The 19,516-nt window shown below is 37.6% G+C and overlaps 5 protein-coding genes across 10 annotated transcripts; 3 read left to right on the top strand and 2 right to left on the bottom strand.

Annotated features, from left to right (window-relative positions):
• Positions 1-620: 620 nt before the first annotated feature.
• Positions 621-3,892, top strand: LOC110855965 (regulation of nuclear pre-mRNA domain-containing protein 1A). Its single transcript, XM_022104405.2, has 5 exons — positions 621-881; positions 955-1,161; positions 1,591-2,219; positions 2,677-2,955; positions 3,437-3,892. Exons 1-5 carry the CDS (start codon positions 731-733, stop codon positions 3,581-3,583), a joined length of 1,413 nt encoding a protein of 470 aa, XP_021960097.1. The 5' UTR covers positions 621-730; the 3' UTR covers positions 3,584-3,892.
• LOC110855966 lies at positions 3,781-6,948 on the bottom strand. 3 transcript variants are annotated; one of them, XR_004836186.1, is made up of 5 exons: positions 6,840-6,946; positions 6,657-6,761; positions 6,247-6,552; positions 5,559-5,827; positions 3,781-3,952 (listed from the first exon to the last, which is right to left on the bottom strand). XR_004836186.1 is itself a non-coding variant. In XM_035856716.1 (4 exons), the coding sequence occupies exons 3-4, from the start codon at positions 6,512-6,514 to the stop codon at positions 5,607-5,609; spliced, it is 489 nt and encodes a 162-aa protein (XP_035712609.1). In that variant the 5' UTR covers positions 6,515-6,552; positions 6,657-6,761; positions 6,840-6,948; the 3' UTR covers positions 5,433-5,606. The 3 variants fall into 3 exon arrangements, 1 of the variants encoding a protein (XP_035712609.1); XR_002548532.2 differs by having other exon boundaries at positions 5,562-5,827; positions 6,840-6,945; XM_035856716.1 differs by lacking the exon at positions 3,781-3,952 and having other exon boundaries at positions 5,433-5,827; positions 6,840-6,948.
• On the top strand, positions 6,946-11,617 carry LOC110855908 (THO complex subunit 5 homolog). 4 transcript variants are annotated; one of them, XM_035856715.1, is made up of 16 exons: positions 6,963-7,083; positions 7,149-7,339; positions 7,415-7,473; positions 7,551-7,691; positions 7,770-7,978; positions 8,063-8,138; positions 8,211-8,529; positions 8,846-8,973; positions 9,047-9,161; positions 9,242-9,338; positions 9,419-9,614; positions 9,677-9,815; positions 9,936-10,127; positions 10,902-11,023; positions 11,099-11,286; positions 11,369-11,617. In XM_035856715.1, exons 2-16 carry the CDS (start codon positions 7,153-7,155, stop codon positions 11,436-11,438), a joined length of 2,238 nt encoding a protein of 745 aa, XP_035712608.1. In that variant the 5' UTR covers positions 6,963-7,083; positions 7,149-7,152; the 3' UTR covers positions 11,439-11,617. The 4 variants fall into 4 exon arrangements, with proteins under 4 accessions (XP_021960013.1, XP_035712608.1, XP_021960012.1 ...); XM_022104321.2 differs by having other exon boundaries at positions 6,946-7,083; positions 7,145-7,473; XM_022104320.2 differs by having other exon boundaries at positions 7,149-7,473.
• A 1,138-nt stretch (positions 11,618-12,755) lies between these two features.
• On the top strand, positions 12,756-17,886 carry LOC110856002. The gene is made up of 8 exons (XM_022104442.2): positions 12,756-13,130; positions 13,618-13,926; positions 13,993-14,026; positions 14,476-14,731; positions 14,801-14,981; positions 15,420-15,576; positions 15,652-15,850; positions 16,294-17,886. Exons 2-8 carry the CDS (start codon positions 13,852-13,854, stop codon positions 17,516-17,518), a joined length of 2,127 nt encoding a protein of 708 aa, XP_021960134.1. The 5' UTR covers positions 12,756-13,130; positions 13,618-13,851; the 3' UTR covers positions 17,519-17,886.
• A 207-nt stretch (positions 17,887-18,093) lies between these two features.
• LOC110856021 (putative small proline-rich protein 5) lies at positions 18,094-19,306 on the bottom strand. The gene is made up of 3 exons (XM_022104462.2): positions 19,066-19,306; positions 18,558-18,678; positions 18,094-18,471 (listed from the first exon to the last, which is right to left on the bottom strand). Exons 1-3 carry the CDS (start codon positions 19,132-19,134, stop codon positions 18,296-18,298), a joined length of 366 nt encoding a protein of 121 aa, XP_021960154.1. The 5' UTR covers positions 19,135-19,306; the 3' UTR covers positions 18,094-18,295.
• Between the last annotated feature and the right edge of the window lie 210 nt (positions 19,307-19,516).

Here is a 19,516-nt window from a genome sequence, read left to right on the forward strand (position 1 = left end):
TGACGGGACGTGGATAACGTTCTTTTATGCAGAAAGTCAGTTAGATAATTAATTATGTAGTAAAATCACGATAACTCATTGTCTGTATTTAATTAACTGGATTTAATTGTTCCATTAGCACTAGCACGACCCGAATTATGAACAGTTTACGTCACATTTTTGAAATTTTCGTGATTCTGAATGTTTTTAAATATAAGTTTTGATTCTTAAAATCAGATTTTTGTGTGCAAATTCGAACTTATGATAAGTTACTTATCCTTACAAGCTGAATTTCTGTTGCCGGATTGGACCCCACTATTTTAAATGAGACGTTATCTTATCATTAGATAAGTAAATAAATCTAAAACTGAACGTTTTTTACTCGTTTCACAGAAATCCAGTTTAATTAGATAATAACTACAATTACGGATCACCCCTTATCGTCACACCGTCTTTACTACTGTCACATTATCACGACCCGAATAATGAACAGTTTACGTCACATTTTTGAAATTTTCATAATTCCCAAAAATTTATAAATATATAAGTTTCCGATTCGTAAATAAATCAGATTTTTGTAAAACTTGGAAGCTGATTTTTGGTTGCCGGATGGGACGCGAATTTCAAAGTGAGGCAAATTGAGACTAAATTGCGCTCTAAATTTCGTGATGTTCGCCTCCGTGTCTTTCCAAAATTTTGTTTATTTTTTAAAATTTTAGTTTAATTTTGTTTATAAAATTTCGAAAATATAATGTCCGGTTTTACGGAAAGTGGATTTGAACGTAAATTAGCCGAGTTAAATTCTACCCAAGTTTCCATCCAGACTTTATCCTTGTGGCTGCTGCATCATAAAAAACATGTCAACACGATTGTGAAGGTTTGGTATAAAGAATTTTTAAAAGGTATTTTAACTATAATTAAATTAATTTAGGGTTTAATTGTGTATTAACTAATTGTCTGTGTTTAATTAATTAGCCCAAGAACATAGGAAACTAACTTTCATCTATTTAGTGAACGATGTTATTCAAAACAGTAAAAAGAAAGGGGGCGATTTCGGGAAATTGTTTGCCCCCTGTTTGAAAAAGGCGTTGGAATACATGGCAAGAAATCCGGAAGATAAAATGAAAAAGAGTATCCTTCGTATTTTAAAGATTTGGGAGGATCGTGGGATTTACGAGTCTGGTAAGTAAGTCGCCAAATCAGGATGAATAAATTACTTGTGTACTTTGATCTCTGTCCTTCCCAGGGTTTGGATTTCCAGGGGTGTTACACCCACAAAAGGACAAGAATCAACATGGAGAAGGAAACAGTCGTACGAAAATGCATGTTTTGTGAAGAAATTAACTATTTATCACTGCTAAAACACTGTATTTTTTAAAAATCGTTAACACAATGTATTGTGACCACGATAAATAGTTAATTTCTTCACAAAACATGCATTTTCTTAGAACTATACCCTTCTCCACGTAGATTTCGTCTTTTTGTGGGTGTTGTGTAACAGCCCCAGAAATCCAAACTCTGGGAAGAACAGAACTCAAAGTACGCTATTTTCACAAAGGCCGTGGGTTTACAAATTTTAAGTGTAAACTTTAAATCTGTTTGTACTTACAGCTTTAATCAAAGACTTTGAAAGCTCATATCGTAAAATGTGGGATGATTTACATGGTCCCGACGTCGACGAATTGCTAGAAGAAGCCATCGAAAAACCGGTCAAACCTCCCGTCACCAATAATACAAATAATACCTCAAGTAATAACAATACGGATAAAGCAGCAGCCTCAAGTCAAAAGACCTCCGCGTCGAAAAGTGGTAGTAGCGATAAGCTGGCAGTAAAAGACAAAGAACGAGAAAGACGAAAACGCCACCACCATCATCACCACAAGCACAGTAAAGAAGACCCGAAAAAACAAAATAATGCCTCCACGACGCCCACGATACCGACGGAAGGAGCAGTGGCAACTGGTTCCTCGACACAACAAGGAACCAGTATTTCTCCGACGCCCGAAGTAATTACACTCACAGGCGGCACGGATGAGCCGGATTCTGACGCTGTCGCCGTGAAAAAAAGACGAGCGAGATCCAAAGAGTTTCAAAATTTGAGGAAACAAGCCATGATTGCGGAGGATATGAATACAATAGAAGAATGGGAGGTGGATGGCGTGTCGCAGATGGAAATTAAGTTGTCGCCGTCGCCGTATAAAGATCCCCCGACGGAGGAGGAGTTAATTGCGCTCCTTAAGGTGAAAGAGAACGGAAATTTGTACGGGTGGGGAAATACTTTGTGAAAATGCAGTGTTTTGTACTAGCTGTTCTTCGTCAGGGTTTAGATTTCAGGGGCTGTTACACCCACAAAAAGACGAGAATCTATGTGGAGAAGGCAACAGTCGTTCGAAAATACGGGCTTTGTGAAGAAAGTAACTTTCGATCGCCGTTAAAATACTGAATTTTAAAAAATCCTTAAAATCAGGTATTTTAGTAGCGATAAAAATTTAATTTCTTCACAAAACCTGTATTTTCGTAAAACTGCTGCCTTCTCCACGTAGATTTTCGCCTTTTTGTGGGTGTAACACCACTGGAAATCCAAACCCTACGAAGAACGGAGCTCGAAATATTCTATTTTTGCAAAATATTTTGCCCACCCTTTCAAACTTGTTACTTTTGTCACAAATTTAACATGATTATTTTGCATCTTCACAGACTTTGGAAAAAATGCCCAGCACGGATGCCGCGACACGGGGCAAGATTGCAAATTTGCCTCCAGAAGTGTCCGACGTGAAGGGGGTGGATACCCTCTGCATTGATTCTGACGTGACGAGAGACCTCCAAAACAAGATCAAGGCTGCCCTCGACCTCCTCAAGGACTACAATGTCAAGTTGGACGCCGAGTTGGAGGAGAGGAAAACCGTGTCGATGAAACTGCAAGATTTAATCTATTTTCAAAAGGATCTCTTAACGCAGGCCGAGCATAGATTGGAGGTGTGTGATTTTTAACAGACGTGGGGAAAATATTTTGTCAAAATACAGTATTCTGGGCTCCGGTGTTCCCAGGGTTTAGATTTCCGGGGGTGTTACACCCACAAAAAGACGAAAATCTGCACGGAGAAGGCAAAAGTCATACGAAGATACACATTTTTTTAAGAAATTAACCTTTTATCACGGTCAAAATACAACGTTTTTGAAAAATCGTGAAATTAATGCATTTTGACGGCTCGATAAAAGGTTGATTTCTTTTGAAAACCTGTATTTTCATAAGACTTTTCCCTTCTCGACGTAGATTTTCGTGTTTTTGTGGGTGTAACAGCCCTGGAAATCTAAACCCTGGAAGAACAGAGCTTAAAATATTGTATTTCGACAAAGTACTTTGTCTACCACAGATAAATCAGTGATTTTTCAGTTGAAATTATTACCGGATAGTAAATATGAAAAATTCATGAATTTTGATTGACTGAATTCACAGGAACACCAACAATACGGTAAAATCCTGACCAGGAAACTAGAAGAGATGAAGTCGCATGTACAAAGTATGCCGGATTTGTCAAAATTGCCCTCGGTCACGGACGGGTTAGCTCCACTACCCTCGGCCGGAGATTTGTTTAATATTTAACAGATTTAAATTTATTAACCAGGCAGAAATTTATCAACTCCCAAAAAGAATAACATAAATTTATGTATAAGCTTCTTCCAGATACTCGTGAGTATTATTTTTAACTTTAACTTGTTTTACAATCCATGTTTTCTTGTAGATCTTTATATAATTAATTAAGATAATTACAATAATTAGGGTATTAGCGAACACAATACTTTGTCTTTACAAGCAAAACATTCAAATTTATTGCCTTATTAAATATGTTTAAATTTGTTATGCATAGATGATGATGTTGTTCAACAACAATAAAAAGAAAACTTGATGATATATAACAAAACGATACAAAATTTACAGGGAAATGTGCACATGTAATTTAGGACTTGATGACTTATCGCAAAAATTGTCAAAATTAACACATTTGTAATCATTTCTCAGCTTTGGGAATTTATTCTAAAATTCTGAACCACAAATTTGTAGAGCAGGGGTCGTTCCCAATTTTTAAGAAATACGTGGGTGTTTTATTATTAATTTTCAAAATGTATGTTCCACACTGTTTCTGACCAAACTTTTGATGAAATAACAAACTTCAAATACTTTTAGAATGCTGTGATTTTTTTCAGTTCTGTAGGTTAACATTAACACTAGCAATAACTCATTAAAATTTACCTCGAAAATATGCCAAAATTTACGACTTGATTTCATTATCATCCGAAAACCGTTTTCCCCTGATGTTTTTCTTTAAGTTTCGAAACGAATAATAATCACTAAGGGTCAAGTCCGGACTGCACGGGGTGTGGTTTGTGCAGGTAAAGCGATTTTCGTCTGCACTAACCCTCGCAAAAAGCCAGGTATGAGGTGGCGCGTTGTCGTCTAAAAAAAGGCCAACTCTTTATTTTGACCCCACGTTTCTTTTCAACCGGAGGACGCAGCTCCTTCGGGGTTCCTGCATACACGGCCGTAGTATTTACAGCAATAAATTTTATAAGGAGGGGACCTTTGGTATCCTTGAAAGTGGTCATCATCATTTTTTTGTCAGATTTTTGCACTTTTCAATTCACGGGCGGTGGCAACCCCTCGTGCTTCCATTGAGGGAATTATTATTTGGTCACCGGGTCATAATAGTAAACCCAAGTACCATATGCAACTAATAAAATATTGAGCAGGTTCAAGTCTTCATTTAATAGGTTAAAATTGGCATTGCAAAAGTCGACTCGATCCTGTTTTTGAGATGCTGAAAGCAATTTTGGTACCCAACGGGCGGAAACCATTTTCATACCTAAGTCTTCAGTTAACATGGAACAAATTGCTGGTTTTGAAACACCCATCTCATCTGCTAAATAGGACAGTTTCAATCGCGGATCTCTCATTATTTGTTCCTCTAGTTTCCGGAGCCTTTCTGTGGAAGAAACGGATTTTGAGCGTCCTGGCGACTTTTTGCCCGAGACCTCGTTTCGCCATCATTTAAAATTATTGACCCAATTGAATTTGTGTTTTGTGTTGGGCAGTCTTCATCGTAAATTTTAAGGATTCAACCATAAATCTGCGACACTTATTACCCATCCAGCATTAAAAATTAAATCACACTACGATATGTAATTTGCAAATCTAGCATTTTTTCCGTCGAGGTAAATTTTAATGAGTTATTGCTAGTGTTTATGTTAACCCACAGAGCTGAAAAAAATCACAGCCTCCTAAATGTATTTGAAGTTTGTTATTTCATCAAAATTTTGGTCAGAAACAGTGCGGAACATACCTTTTGAAAATTAATAATAAAACACCTACGTATACACTCCAGATTTTGACACTTTTTGAAGGACGCAATCTCAAGTTTAAGAAGCCTTCAGAAAAATTGGACCTCGTCGAAACTGGCTCAAAAAACTCCATTCCAAAAACGCCATTCCATTAATCAACTCACCGACTACAAATTTGTCGTCCAGAATTTTAAAATAAGTTCCCAGAGGCGAGAAATGATTAAAAATGTGCTGATTTTGACAACTTTGGTGATACGTCTTCGATGCCTACGAGTTAAACTAGTTATAAATTAGGTCTTCTTGATCCACTCGGCGTGATCCGCTTCGGCCACTCGGTTCCCTAAGAATGATATCTGTTTGGTCAAAAGTTGAAGGTCCCGGTCCGTCTTGGCTGATATGGTGGCCGGGTCGGCGACGGCTTCGAGGGATGCAAGCCTGATTCCCAGGTCGGCCATTTTTTTCCGCATTAAAATGTCCGTGTTGGAAGGGCCCTCCAAAATTTCGGGTTTTACTGAAATTTATTGTAGAGGCAAGTTTAGTGAAATTGAATTTATGTAAATGACTAGCAATGGAGATCTCCCAGCGCATGCTCTCCGATTTTGAGCAAACTAGTGTGAATCGATAGCAAATTTAATTAGTATTAAATTTGCGAAAGACACGACCTCCCAATGGGGACGTTTCGCAGAAATGTTTGTATTCGAAGAGGAGAAAACGCGTCCTAAAGTTGACAAATTTTACATTTTCCAAATTTACTGCACGTTTTTCCTTCTTCGGATGCAACAATCTCTGCAAAATGTGCCCATTGAGAAATCTTCGCCTTTACAAATTTCATCCTAATTAAATTGGTCATCGATTGACACTAATTTGCTCAAAATCTGATAGCATACGCTGAGAGACCTACATGTAATTATGAAATTCTTATGTATGTACCGTTTTGATGTGGTCGACACACCGTAATTTTGACCAAGTCGCACTTTTCTACCATGCACCAAGGGATGAGCTTCCCTTTATACTGGAGTTTGATAACGGAATCCTTCGGGAGTTTGAATTTATTGATGAATGCAATTTTGGAAAGGGGACAGGGAAGCTGACCCTTGGGGAGAGTCATGGTCACCATCGTTCTCGGAGTGGGGGACCCGTCAGTTTTGTTATTTGCAGCGTTGTTGAGTTGAAGGTCTTGTCGGATGAGGTATATCATCACTTTAAGTAAAGATAAGTGATTTTGGGTGAGAAATTCTGAAATTATGTCAAATTTAATGTATTTGTAATGAAAAATAAGGGCTACTATTAGTAAGGTGAGTTTTTGTGTAGCTAAATTTCAATAGGAGATAACTTCTTACCTGAATTTGCTTATCGATAATTATTAATTTATTTAAATAGGTTATCTTAATGTTCTTTGTCTAACAAATTCTGAAATAATGTCAAATCTAATGAACACACGTGGCCTGTAATGAAAAAGAAACATTACTATTAGTAAGATACGTTCTTCTGTACTTGAATTTTAATGAGAGATAACTTCTTACCTGAACTATCTTATCGAGAATAATTTATTAATTTATTTAAAAATAGGTTATCTAATCTTAACCTCAGTTTCTTAATAAATCTGAGAATTTGAGACTGAATCGCGCCGGGAAATTCAAATGTATATTTATTTTATACCGCTGAATAAAAGTGAAAAGCCGCAAAAGTTGTTCTTTAAAGTTTCAACAATTAATTAACTAGTTAATTGTACTTAAAAATAATTGATTATTTGGCACGGTGTAGGTGGTAAGTCTATTAATCATAAACGTGTTGCGATTGCAAATTACAGGAAGGTTTTAATTGCAAGTTAGAGCGATGGCGAAACAACCCAGCCGAAGTGATCGAGATCGCCTTGACCGTTCCAATTCTGGCGGAGGGCGGAAGGACAGCAGCAGTAGCTTAAAAAGAGATCGTCTATCGTCCAAGGAGGACAGGCGGCTCAGAAATGAAAGAGAACCACTAGTGAAATCCGGCAGACTGTCGTTATCATCATCCTCCTGCGGTAAATCCGACCCTTCTAGTTCAAAACAGACCAATTCATCATCTTTTGGGAAAACCAATCTAATCCCACCCACAGAATCGAAGATGGACGTGGATAAAGATCCAGTAACGTTGAATAAGAAAGAGTTGTATGAAGTGAGGATAATAATTCATTTCGTGGTAGAAATTAGTGGCTTCAATTTCAGTTATTTTAATTATGGTTTGTTTTTTAGAGCGTTGTCGAGCATGAGAACAATTTGGCCAAATCTCTCAATGCAACGCAAAGTTTGAGCGAAGGTCACAATATTTGTGCAGAACTGGAGAAGAATTTGCAGGAAATTATGTCCATGCTGACGACACCCACGACAGATGAGGTTAAATTTTTATTCTGCCCTTATCTCACCTTGTCTTCTTGTGATTGCTGGAATTACAATAATATTTTATTCGTACAGGACGATTTTGAAGACAAAATGGAAGAAGGTCTAATGAAGTTATCGAGCCTTCGTTTAATAAATCGGATGATGAAATTGAAACTAAAGTCGGTCAAGGACGAGCAGCTCAGTGTGAGAAGTGGCGTAGATTCTGATCACCTTCACCTTCAAAACCTTTTGTATGAAGCGACAATATTGCAAAAGCAAGCCGCAGCCGTTCAGGAATATAAGTATGAACGAAGAAATTTATGAAAATTGCGATTTAAAAAACGATTTGACGTTTTATTTTTCATCCTTGTTTTTTCAAATTTTAGGGGAAAAGACGCATTAATTGATCTCATTCCGATCGAGCAATTTTATGAAGAAGCGCCAGAGAAGATAACTAAAACCGTAATTTAAACATTAATTAAATCTACTAATTAAATTAAATTAATTGTTCTATATTAACTAATTGTCCATTAGAAGTCTACCAAATCGGATCCACACTTACAACGAATCGCAAGACTAGAGTACGAATTTGTTCAAAGACGAAAACTTACTGAAGATTGCAATTCCTTGGAGAAAGAAAAGGAATCTGCGTCCAAACGTATTACTGACACGCAAGGAAAACTTGACAGCATTTGTCCCTTGTTGAACAGCATCCTGGATGCGACAAAACCTCTCCAGCAGATTTTTGGAATTGAAATATCGTCGAAAAAGGAAGAAAACGAAATCGCACAATATCTTCCGGCAGAATTGTACGTTTTGTTCGTTCAGTCGAATGCGTTCAGGGAAGCAAACGGTATAACAAATATTTAAAAAGATTTTCTTTATATGCAAGTGCTCTCAATGCTCTGTTTCGCATGTAAGAAACGACTTGCAAGAAATTACGGGGAGAAAGTGGTTTCTTGCAGCTGCATATTTTGACCTGCAAGAAACGCACGGTGCAAGAAACTACTCCATAAGGCGCGTGGCTGGATGGCGCACACTTCTCGCAGTTTTTTGCACCTCGCATTTTTTGTGTTTGTTGCAATTTCGTGCGTGGGTTGTTTTTCAGTGCGAAAAATGTAGCAAATCCCCAAACAACTCCAACTCTAATGTACTTTTTTAATATTTAGCAGAAAAAATGGATTTGGTAGTTCATCTACGTGGAAATGTGGAGGCAGCTAAAGAATTAATGGTCACCCCAGAAGAAGACAAAGATGATTCTGATTCCGACAAAGAGCTGGATTTCGATGAGACGGAGGTAAATAAATATTACTTTTAATCAATTTTTGATCAGTTGAATAATTATTTCCTAAAAAATTCTTTCTTGTTAGACATCAAGAAGAGTAATACGGAAAAAGAGCTCAAATAACTTATCACGGGAAGATGCGAAGAACAAATTAATAGAAAAACATCCCTTGTGGATTGAGTGGATCGTTAGCTCGAAGGGTATTAATTCAAATTAATAAAAATAACGTGATTCGTGAATATTTGAAACTTTTCTACATAATTTTACTAAAACTTTTCAGGTTCAAATGCCGTACTGATTCAATTCTTTTACCTGAGAAAACTCAAAATCATTACGGTAAAGGCTAAAACGGTGGACGACGTCAACAAAATTCCAGAGTAATTGGATATAAAAAATTATAATTAGTGATACATTTTTGGTTTTATTCTGATTTTAATTTTCTTTTGTTCATAAATAGTTGCGAAATCGCGTCATCGGAGAGTTTGTTGGAAGACTTATTTCCAGACGATACGGGATTATACAGCCCAAATCCGGCTAATCGGTACCTACTTCAAAAAGTTGATACGAAGGAAATTGCAGATTTTGTGTCCGCGACGGGCAGACCTTTTCTCTGGGCGCAGAGACTCGCGGGTGTGGAATTTCCTCCTTTGACTGTAAGGAATTTTTCAAATGGTTTTGATTTTGATAAGAATTATTAATAATTTCTATTAAATAGGAGCATTCCGATGCAAATGACGAAAGTTTAAGTCGTCCTAAGATGGAAACGAGTTATCTGAATATTGAAATCGTCTTGAAAAAGATCAAATTGCGTCTTTCGAACCAAACTGCGTTACACGAACAGTTAAAACTTTTAGGTATTCAATTTTCAAATACTTCAAGTCAAATATCGCTTTATGCATGTTTTCAGTTTATTCGTGAGCAGTCCTTAATTTGTGTAAAGTAATATTTACTTATCTTATTGGTTATGTTTGCAGAAGCGAAAAATTTGGAGATTCCGACCGATGCAAAGGAATTGTTTCCAGCCAAATTGTCCACCACGTTTAAATCTTGGGAATCAATCAATTTTACGACTTATTGTAGCTACTCTTTTGCGAAAGAACATTTGCGCACGGATATCGTGGCTGGAGAGAATATATTTTTTCGAGCATGTTTGGAGCGAGGTCGAGGTATGCATGGTTAACGTAGGACTTGATGACTCGTCACCAAAATTAGCACCTTTTTAATCATTTCTCGTCTCTGGGAATTTATTTTAAAATTTTGGACGAGAAATTTGTAGTCAGTGAGTTGATTAATGGAATGGCACTGAGTTTTTTTTAGCCAATTTCGATGAGTTCCAATTTTTCTGAAGGCTTCTTAAACTTGAGATCTCCTCCTTCAAAAAGGGTCAAAATTTGGAGTGTATATTTTCAAAAAATTGGGAACGACCTGAAGATGGTAAAAAAATGGGAAAACTGGGCGATCATGAGTTTTGCACATACAGATGAATTTTGCAAATTTCATAGATTTGTTTATTTGTTAAATATCATAATTGCCTTAATTAAGTCTAAAAAAAAATAACTATCTGTCAGTTTGTAACGACCTCGTAATTCGATTTACTATCTTTCATGGTAGTTTACTAATTTCATGCACTTATAAATAATTTAATCATCGTTGTCATCTTACAAATCATAACTTTTTGGGAAATTTCAAGAATTGGCAAACCTCACGAATTTGACAAATTTCACGAATTTTCAAATTGTCACGTGTCAAAATCTGGAGTATATTTTTTTAATTTTTAACGACCAGCACTACAAATTTGTCGTGCAGAACTTTAAAATAAATTCTCATAGCTGAGAAATGAAAATGTGCAGATTTTGGTGATGAGTGATCGAGTCCTGCGTTAAAAACGACACAACTCCGAGAAAGTATTAAGTATTCCATGTAAATTGATAACTTTCTAGCACGGATCACTGCATTGGTCACATTTACCTCCAATTTCCCCATAACGCCACCCGTGTTCTCGATTCAGCTTGAAAAGGAGGGAGCAGGAGAAAGGAATTCCACAAATGATGCCGTAATTCGGGTGCGTCTCATTTAATAAATTCGGAAATATGACTCGATTTGAAATTATAATTACTATTTTGTTTTCAAATACCAGCATTTAGAATGTGAAGTGAACCTATATTGCCTTGAAGATTTCCAACAATGGCCCAAAATTCTGGCTAGTCTCCAACTACTCCGACTTATTCAAGGGATCGACATTATCTTAGAGACAGATTTTCTAGTCGGGGAATCTTCAAGTTCTTCAGAATTTGTCAATGAGAAATTATTGCTTCGGGCGTCAACGTAAGCGAATCATCATTAATGAATTAAATATTCTATTTAAAATTTTGGTAATTATTTTATTTATATTTCACAAATTTTTTAGCGGTCGGAATCTTAGAAGACCATTCAAATACTGTGGAACTGGTGGGGGTTATTTTTCACAGCGATACTAGCACGTTTTTTATTAGAAATAAATATTTACATAATGTTTGTTACATTTTACAAAGTTTATATATGTATTTACATATTTTTGGTCTTAATCTTGTTAAAAATAATTAGTGATGCTTATAAATATTTATGCATTTGATATAAATATGACAATTGTTCCTATATCTATAAATAGCCTTTGTTATTGCAATTTTTGCAAGATTTATACAAATTACGTAATGCATATTTTTGAAACTGCCTGATAGTACTTACAACAAGACATGCATTTTATAATTTCAAATGTTTCACTAACATGGTTTTGAAGTATGAGTTACGTAAGTGATGTTGTAAATACGACACCATGTCGAAATGGGCGAATAATCTAAGTTTATTATATATATTCATACAAAAGACGCAGCTCAATTTTCGCAAATCAGATCGATTAGCAATTTATTTCTATGTAATTACGGAAATCTGCATGATGAGAAGATGATGCTTGATGGAAATTTTGCATATGTTTTGAGCATGAGTTATCCTACGTGCACGTACCATGTCGAAAATTCGTGTCGATAGAGTTGATCGTAGAGTTGATCGTACATATTCATACAAACGACGCAGTTTTGTACATGTACTCAATTCTGAAAATCAGATCGATTCCCAATTTCTTTCTATGCAAATAGAATTACAGAATGGAAATTTATCTGGGAAGATGGAAATTTTGCACAGATTCTGAGCATGACTACTATATTGCAACACCATGTCGAAAATTCATGTCGAAATAATCAAAGTTTGTCACGTACTCATACAAAAGAAAAGACGCAACTCAATTTTCGATGATCAGAAATCAAATAATTTCTACTTACGCAGAATGCAAATCTGTTTCATGCCTGATGGAAATTTTGCATACATATATTTTGACCATTAGTTATGTCATGTGATATACTGCACCATATCGAAAATTCATGTCGATAGAGTTGATCGTACATATTCATAAAAAAGACGCTATGTAATTTGTACCCAATTCTGAAAATCAGATCGATTCTCAATTTCTTTCTATATAAATAGCAAATCTAAATCTGTCTTAAAATATGTTTGATGGAAATTTTGCATATTTACATTTGGTTTAAAGCATGAATTGTACGACACCATGTCGAATTCATGTCGATCCTTAACAAGACGCAGCTACTCAATTCTCGAAATCAGATCGATTCGCAATTTCTACGCAGAATGAAATCTGTTTCATGCTTGATGGAAATTTTGCATAGATTTGTTGGGAAATCCCTTCTTCATTTCATACTATTTACTTACTTGATCTGGTTTGTTTTGTTTGTTAGCACGAACAGCCAGCAACCCGACCACCGAATAAGTCTCGATGTTAGAGAAGATGATACGTTTTTTATCGGGTATCAACAAAAAAGTGAATATCCACCCTGCCCGTGAACCGATAAGTTCAATGGGGAAAATTATGTTGAAATTTATTCCCAATTTAATCCCAATTAAACCTTAAATTTACGATTAATTTACGATTTGTCTGCACGTTCCCATCCATCCATCTGCTGTTTGCTTGGACGTAATAACATTTACTGCAGGTTCGTCAGTTTCCGTAAAAAAGACAACTCCGCAATACTATTTCTGAAAGTATTTCTTCATTCTTGGAGACAAAACGCAATAGTTTTGGGAAGTAATTGGGAGGATTGCTTATCTTTAATAAGGATAAGGTAAGAGTTAAGATTTAGAAAATTTGGGTAATTGGTTTAGTGGGTTAATTAATTAAAGGATTTATTGCGTTGCATGGAAAAGAGAGAGATTGGTGTTTTTAATTTGTAATTCTTAAATAATGATAATTGACGCCTTATCTTTAGAGTGGATAAGGTACGATTTAAGATTTAGAGAGTATTTAGGTAATTGTTTACTGGGTCAATTAATTAGAGAATTCATTACATGGAAAAGTGGTTATCTAGAGAGATAGATTGTTAGTTTTGGACCAAAACTTTTGGTTGCTAATTAATTGCGAGGATTCCTTACCTTATCTTAGATTGGATAAGGTAAGATTTAATACTAGGTTAATTTAGCGTAGAGGGTTTAAAGGTTAATTAAAGAATTCGTTTCATTTCATTGTTTGGAAAGTGGAGGAGAGAGAGATTGTGATGTTTTTTAAGTTTATTATTGATAAGGTGTTATCTAACATTCTATTTGTCTTGTCAGGATCCCATTGAACTCTGTGATTGGATAGATGCACACAAAACTGGAGAGATTTGTACAATAACAATAATTAATTAACTGCGCCATACGGCATGCTGGCTGATTAAACTTTAACTGGAGAACGACACATTTGTGAAGATGATAAGTTAACCGATCTCGCGTCTTAATTTTCTTCGACGTTTAAGAAACAATTTAGAAAGAAGGAAAAGACGAATTTAAGTAAAGGACGGATTCAAAATGGGAGGTGCTGTAAGTTCCGGGGAGAGTAATGACGAATTAATTGACAATTTAATGGAATCTGATTACATTAAGGTGAGTTTAAATTGATTTGATTAATTAATGAATTGGTGTCTTAATTAAGGGTTTAATTAATTACAGACGACCAAGGTGGAACATGTCTTCCGAGCTGTGGGTAAGGCATCTTGTTCACTTATCAATCATTCAACTTCATTCATGACGACTTATCATTCTTATGAATAAGTTAACTACTTTGTAAAGATAGAGTATTTTGAGCTCCGTTCTTCCCAGGGTTTGGATTTCCAGGGGTGTTACACCCATAAATAGACGAAAATACATGCAGAGAGGGCAACAGTTATGTGAAAATACAGGATTTCTAAAGAAATTTACGTTTTATCGGTGGCGAAATACTATATTTTTTAAAAATTTGTGAAAATAATGCAATGGTGAGAAGTTAATTTCTTCACAAAACCCGCATTTTCGCATGACTATTGCCTTCTCCACATAGATTTTCGTCTTTTTGTGGGTGTAACAGCCCCGGAAATCCAAACCTTAGGAAGAACAGAGCTCAAAATACTGTGTTTTGAAAATCGTGTTTTATTTGACCTTTTTTGATAAATTTAGACCGTGCCCTGTATTACACGGATGCATTCAAATCCAACGCGTACAAGGATTTAGCTTGGAAAGATGGGAACCTGCATTTATCCGCGCCCTGTATTTACTCCGTCGTGCTGGAGAATTTGAAGCTGGAAAAAGGCACAAGTTTCCTGAATATGGGGTCCGGAACGGGGTATTTTAGCACCTTGTGTGGCCTAATGATTGGAAAGAATGGGATTAATCATGGGATTGAATTGCACCCGGAGGTCGCAGAGTATGGAAGGTGTGCTAAAATAGATATTTATTTCATTAATTAAGAGTTTTATATACAACGTTTACATAATTTTTGTAGAGATAAACTGGAAGAATTCCTCTCCATATCGCCAGCAATTGATGGATTTGATTTTTGTATGCCGGAATTCGTCGTGGGGAATTGTTTGAACCCGATCTCGAGTAGTATTCGCTACGAAAGGATTTACTGTGGGGCGGCCTGCCCGGAAGAAATGATTCGAAATGTGACTGATTTGCTCAAAGTGAGTTTAGATTCTTTATTAATTTTAATTAAATTTGAATTACTGCAGACTCATCGCCAAACTCAACACGTTTTTAATCATTCGTCTACTTTGGAAATTTATTTTAAATTTCTGGATTTCGTCAGTAAGTTGATTGGCGGAATATCGTCGAGTTTTTTGAGTCAGCTTCGATAAGTTCCAATTTTTCTGACGTCTTCTTAACTTTGAGATCTCCTCCTTCAAAAAGTGTCAAAATCTGGAATATTTCTTAAAAATTTGGCAACGACTACAAATACGTCGTCCAGATTTTTAAAATAAATTCCCAGAGCTGAGAAATAATGTGGAAAGTGTGTGGATTTTGGCTATTTTGATGATAAGTCATTGAGTCCGATGTTTAGTTAGAGCGTTGAGTTTGTTGAGTTATTACTGGAAATTTAATTTTAATTAATTCTTTCCCAGGTTGGAGGAATATGTGTAATGCCAGTAAACGATTCGCTCATGCAGATAACTCGCATATCTGAAACTACAAGTGAGAGAAAGTCTCTGCTCCCTGTCTCATTCGCAACCTTGATCGCACCACCACGCGGAGGAACCGATAAGAAACCAGTCGTTCTTCGTAAGAAACAATATGTTTATAACCTTGATGAAGTTTAATGATAAGCAATTAATCAACTTTGTGTTAACCACGCAGCTAAACTGAACCCATTAAGTCTGAAAGAACTGTGTCGGATGGAAATACGTGGCATTATTCGGAGCGGATTTATGCAACCGGACGGCCGCATGCCGCCCGGCAAGGAGAAAAAGAAGCGTCGACACCGTCGCCGACAATTGCGACAGGAACAGCGTCGTCGCGCCAGTCGACTTCTCGTCGTGCAAAGGAGACAATCAGCGTAAGACTTGAGCTACAAATTTTATTTTGTCTCTTTGTAAACTTTGCAATTTACATCTCTCAGCGTATGCTCTCCGATTTTGAACAAACTAGTGTTAATCAACCATCAATTTAATTAGTATGAAATTTGCGAAAGACACGATCTCCCATTTGACGGAAATATTTGCATCCCAAGAGGAGAAAACGCGCAGTTAATGTGGAACGTGTGAAATTTGTCGACTTTACGACGCATTTTCTCCTCTTCGGATGCAAATATTAAAAATATCTAAAAAAAAATATCTCTTTTTTTAATATCTCTGCCAAACGTGCTCATTGGGAGATCGTGTCTTATGCAAATTTCACACTAATTAAATTGATGGTCGATTGACATTATTTTGCTCAAAATCGGAGACGCTGGGAGATCCATTGTTAGATTGTTAAGTTAACTGTCTGTCTCAATTGCAGCGGTGACGATGGCGAAACCGGTTTCGTCGCGGTCGCCTACTCTCTCGGAAATGACAACTCTTCCGGCGACGAATATTACGACGGTGGACTCGTCGTGCACGACAACCACGATCACGAAGACGACGAAGAAGGAATGAACGACGTATTGTCCCCCGCGACGGACACGGATGACACGCAGACTGACAGTGATAACGAAATGCCCGCTTTGGAAGGGGACAATGTCCCCCCACCACCACCACCACAAGCACAAGCGTCTACTCTGCCAGAACCAGTAGCACCAGCCCCTAGCACGAGTAGCTCCTCTTCCTCCGCCGTCCCCCCAACGCCCCAGTCGTCAAGTAGTCGACCTCATAGCATCCTCTCCCGACGTAACGACGACTTGCCCCTTGCCGGCGAACCCGACAACAACGCTCCACCGGGCAACGGTTTCCTCGGGGCGAACGGAAGTGACACGTTTCTCCGCCGGATTCGCGAACTTTACCAAAGAAGGGAACAAAGGGGTGGATTTCGTCAATTGTCCGGCCTCATTGACGCCGTTCAATCCGCCGCCCCGTTCATGCGGGCACGTGCTGCGGCTAATGCGGCCGCTGCTTCAACTTCTACCGGACAAAGAAGTGAAGGTTCCCCAAGTAATTATGACTCGGCATGTCACTATTCGTCACATTCGTCTCTGACATCCTCCACGATTTCGACATCATCCAACGACACCTCGCCATCCGACGATAGCGACGAAGAAATGGATGGGCGACGAATCAATCCGAATCATCTCTTCTCAAAGAATGGACATCATCAACCCATTTCCGGCAGCGCGGAGTCCGGCGTGGTCGTGACGGATTCGCCAGAACGGAAAGATGACGACGACCAAGACCAAGAAATGTTGGGCGACGAAGGTGACGACGCTGACGCCGACGCCCAGAAGGGCAAGAGCAAGAAGATGCGAAAACGTAAGAAGGCCGGCAGTCATAAGAAGACTCGTTACTTGCGTGGCCCCCTGAACCCCCCGCCCGCCGAAGTATTTGAGGAAATGGAGCGTGAAGCTGAAGAAGCGGAACGGCGGGTGGCAGAAGAAGACGCGGAAGAAGCATTGCTCGACAACACGCCGGCCGGCAGACTGAAACGGAACCCGGCTTCGGTCGAGATGCGAACCCGAATCGGACAACTTCCCATGCTCCCACCTCCGGTCAAATTGTACCTTAATTTTTACCGGCAACTCGACCTTGATTGATTTATGCGCATTTTCATAATAATTATTGATGATTATTATAATTAACGATGATAACTGATGATTTTTTGGTGCTTTATAATATTTAGCTACACACAAATGATGATACACATTTAGCTACGTAGAATTGTTTACTTACTATTATACCGTTCTTAAGACTAAGAGTTGATTGCATTATTCGATAATAATATGCAAATTATTACTGTTAATTAATTATATTCGTAGTAAAATTAATAGCTACATGAATGAATACAAATGATAATTTCTATACTCTATTGATGTTTCTCGCAGCAAACTTTTTGCGCAGAGTAAAATAAAATGAATTAAAATGTATTAAAAATGAAAAGACAAGATTATTGGAGGTTATCGAGCAATATTTTTACTCAGGATGATTTTTTGCATAAAAATACTGAGTTTTTTAAGAAGATAAGATTTTTTATGGAACAATATAAGAGTATTTAGAATTTACATAAGTGACGGCGATGGATGGGGCAGAGATTATGCAAATTATTACTATTGATTAATCATATTCATAAGTACAATAGTTAATAAATTAGAATGAAAAGACGACAAGATTATTATTGGTTAGTTATCGAGCAATGTTTTTACTCAGGATGATTTTGCGTATAAAAATGTACAAGTTTTACATGATAGATTTTTTTAAAGCGAGAATAAGATAAGGTTTTTAGACAAGGAGAATATTTAGAATTTACATATGTAGATAAGTGACGATAGGTAAGGTAGAGATGAGGGGTTATCCGGGTCGAGTGGTCAGTCGTCTTAACAGCGTCGTCCATTTCCACCTCCACAACCACCACCACCGTTGTTGGGGGACGGGCAGGAGAAGGAGATCGGCATACAGCAGGGGGGTGGTGGACAGCATGGGGACGGGCAGCAGCCTTGACCTCCTTGACCTTGATCGTCGTCCTCACACACGACGATGGGGACACAGCAAACTGTAGGGAAAATAAGAGAGAGAGAGGTCAACATGGGGAAAAAATATGAAGGGGATAAGTGGTTATCTATGTAGATTAGAACTTACCCTTTGGTGGTTTCTTCTGGTTTTGTGGGGGTGGGATTTCACAAACAATGTTGACCGGGGGCAGTTGGAAGATGCAGCATTGACCCTGCTGATTCTGGCTGCGCGTCTTGATGATGACGGGCTGTGAGGGAGAAAAAAGTTGGGAGGTCAAGTGAAAGGTCAAGTTGAAAAAGGGGCAAAAATGGGGGATTTTTTGAGGGGGGATGGTTTCAAAATGAGGGGAAAGTAGTTGCGAAGGGGGTCAGAAAGAGGGGAAGATCTTGTAAAAAGAGGAAAATGGGAACAAATTGGAAAAAATGCAAAAATGGGGGAAAAATATGGATTTTTTGGGGGGGAATATCTCAAAATCGGGGGAATCTGGTCGGGAAGTTAGCCAATGAGTGGGGGGAAGGTCTGGCGAGAAAGGGGAAAAATAGAGGAAAATGGGGGGAAAATTGGAAAAGTGGGAAAAAACGGAAGAATTTGGAAATATGGGGAAAAATTGGGAACAATGAGGGGGAAAACTTACCGGGCAACAGGCCGGTGGGCAGCAGGGTGGGGGACAGCAGGATCCCTGGTTTGGTCGTCCGCAAGACATGTTCGGAGTGAATTGGATTGAAAAAGTGGAAAATTGAGGAGGATGACGAAAAGAGTGACTTGACGGCTCGGAGATCTGAGAAGAATTGAAATCTCGCCGAGAAAAACGGTCCTTTTATACCGTCTGGGACAAAATCCGTTGATAGGGGAACATGCCAAAATTTGCGTAAAATGCAAAAATTAAAGTATTTGCAAAAAATAATGATGATCAAATAAAATGATTTCAAAATTTTCAACTTACTGTCATCTTTCTCAATACATATGTAGATCTAATAATTTTCATGTACAAAAATTCGCATAAAGTGCACAATTAAATTATTTGCAAAAAACGATGGTCCAATTTTACCGTGACATGATGACAAATCCAATTTTATGAAATTACG

Source organism: Folsomia candida, unplaced genomic scaffold, assembly GCF_002217175.1.
Source record: "Folsomia candida strain VU population unplaced genomic scaffold, ASM221717v1 Fcan01_Sc014, whole genome shotgun sequence".
NCBI classification, from domain to species: Eukaryota; Metazoa; Arthropoda; class Collembola; order Entomobryomorpha; family Isotomidae; genus Folsomia; species Folsomia candida.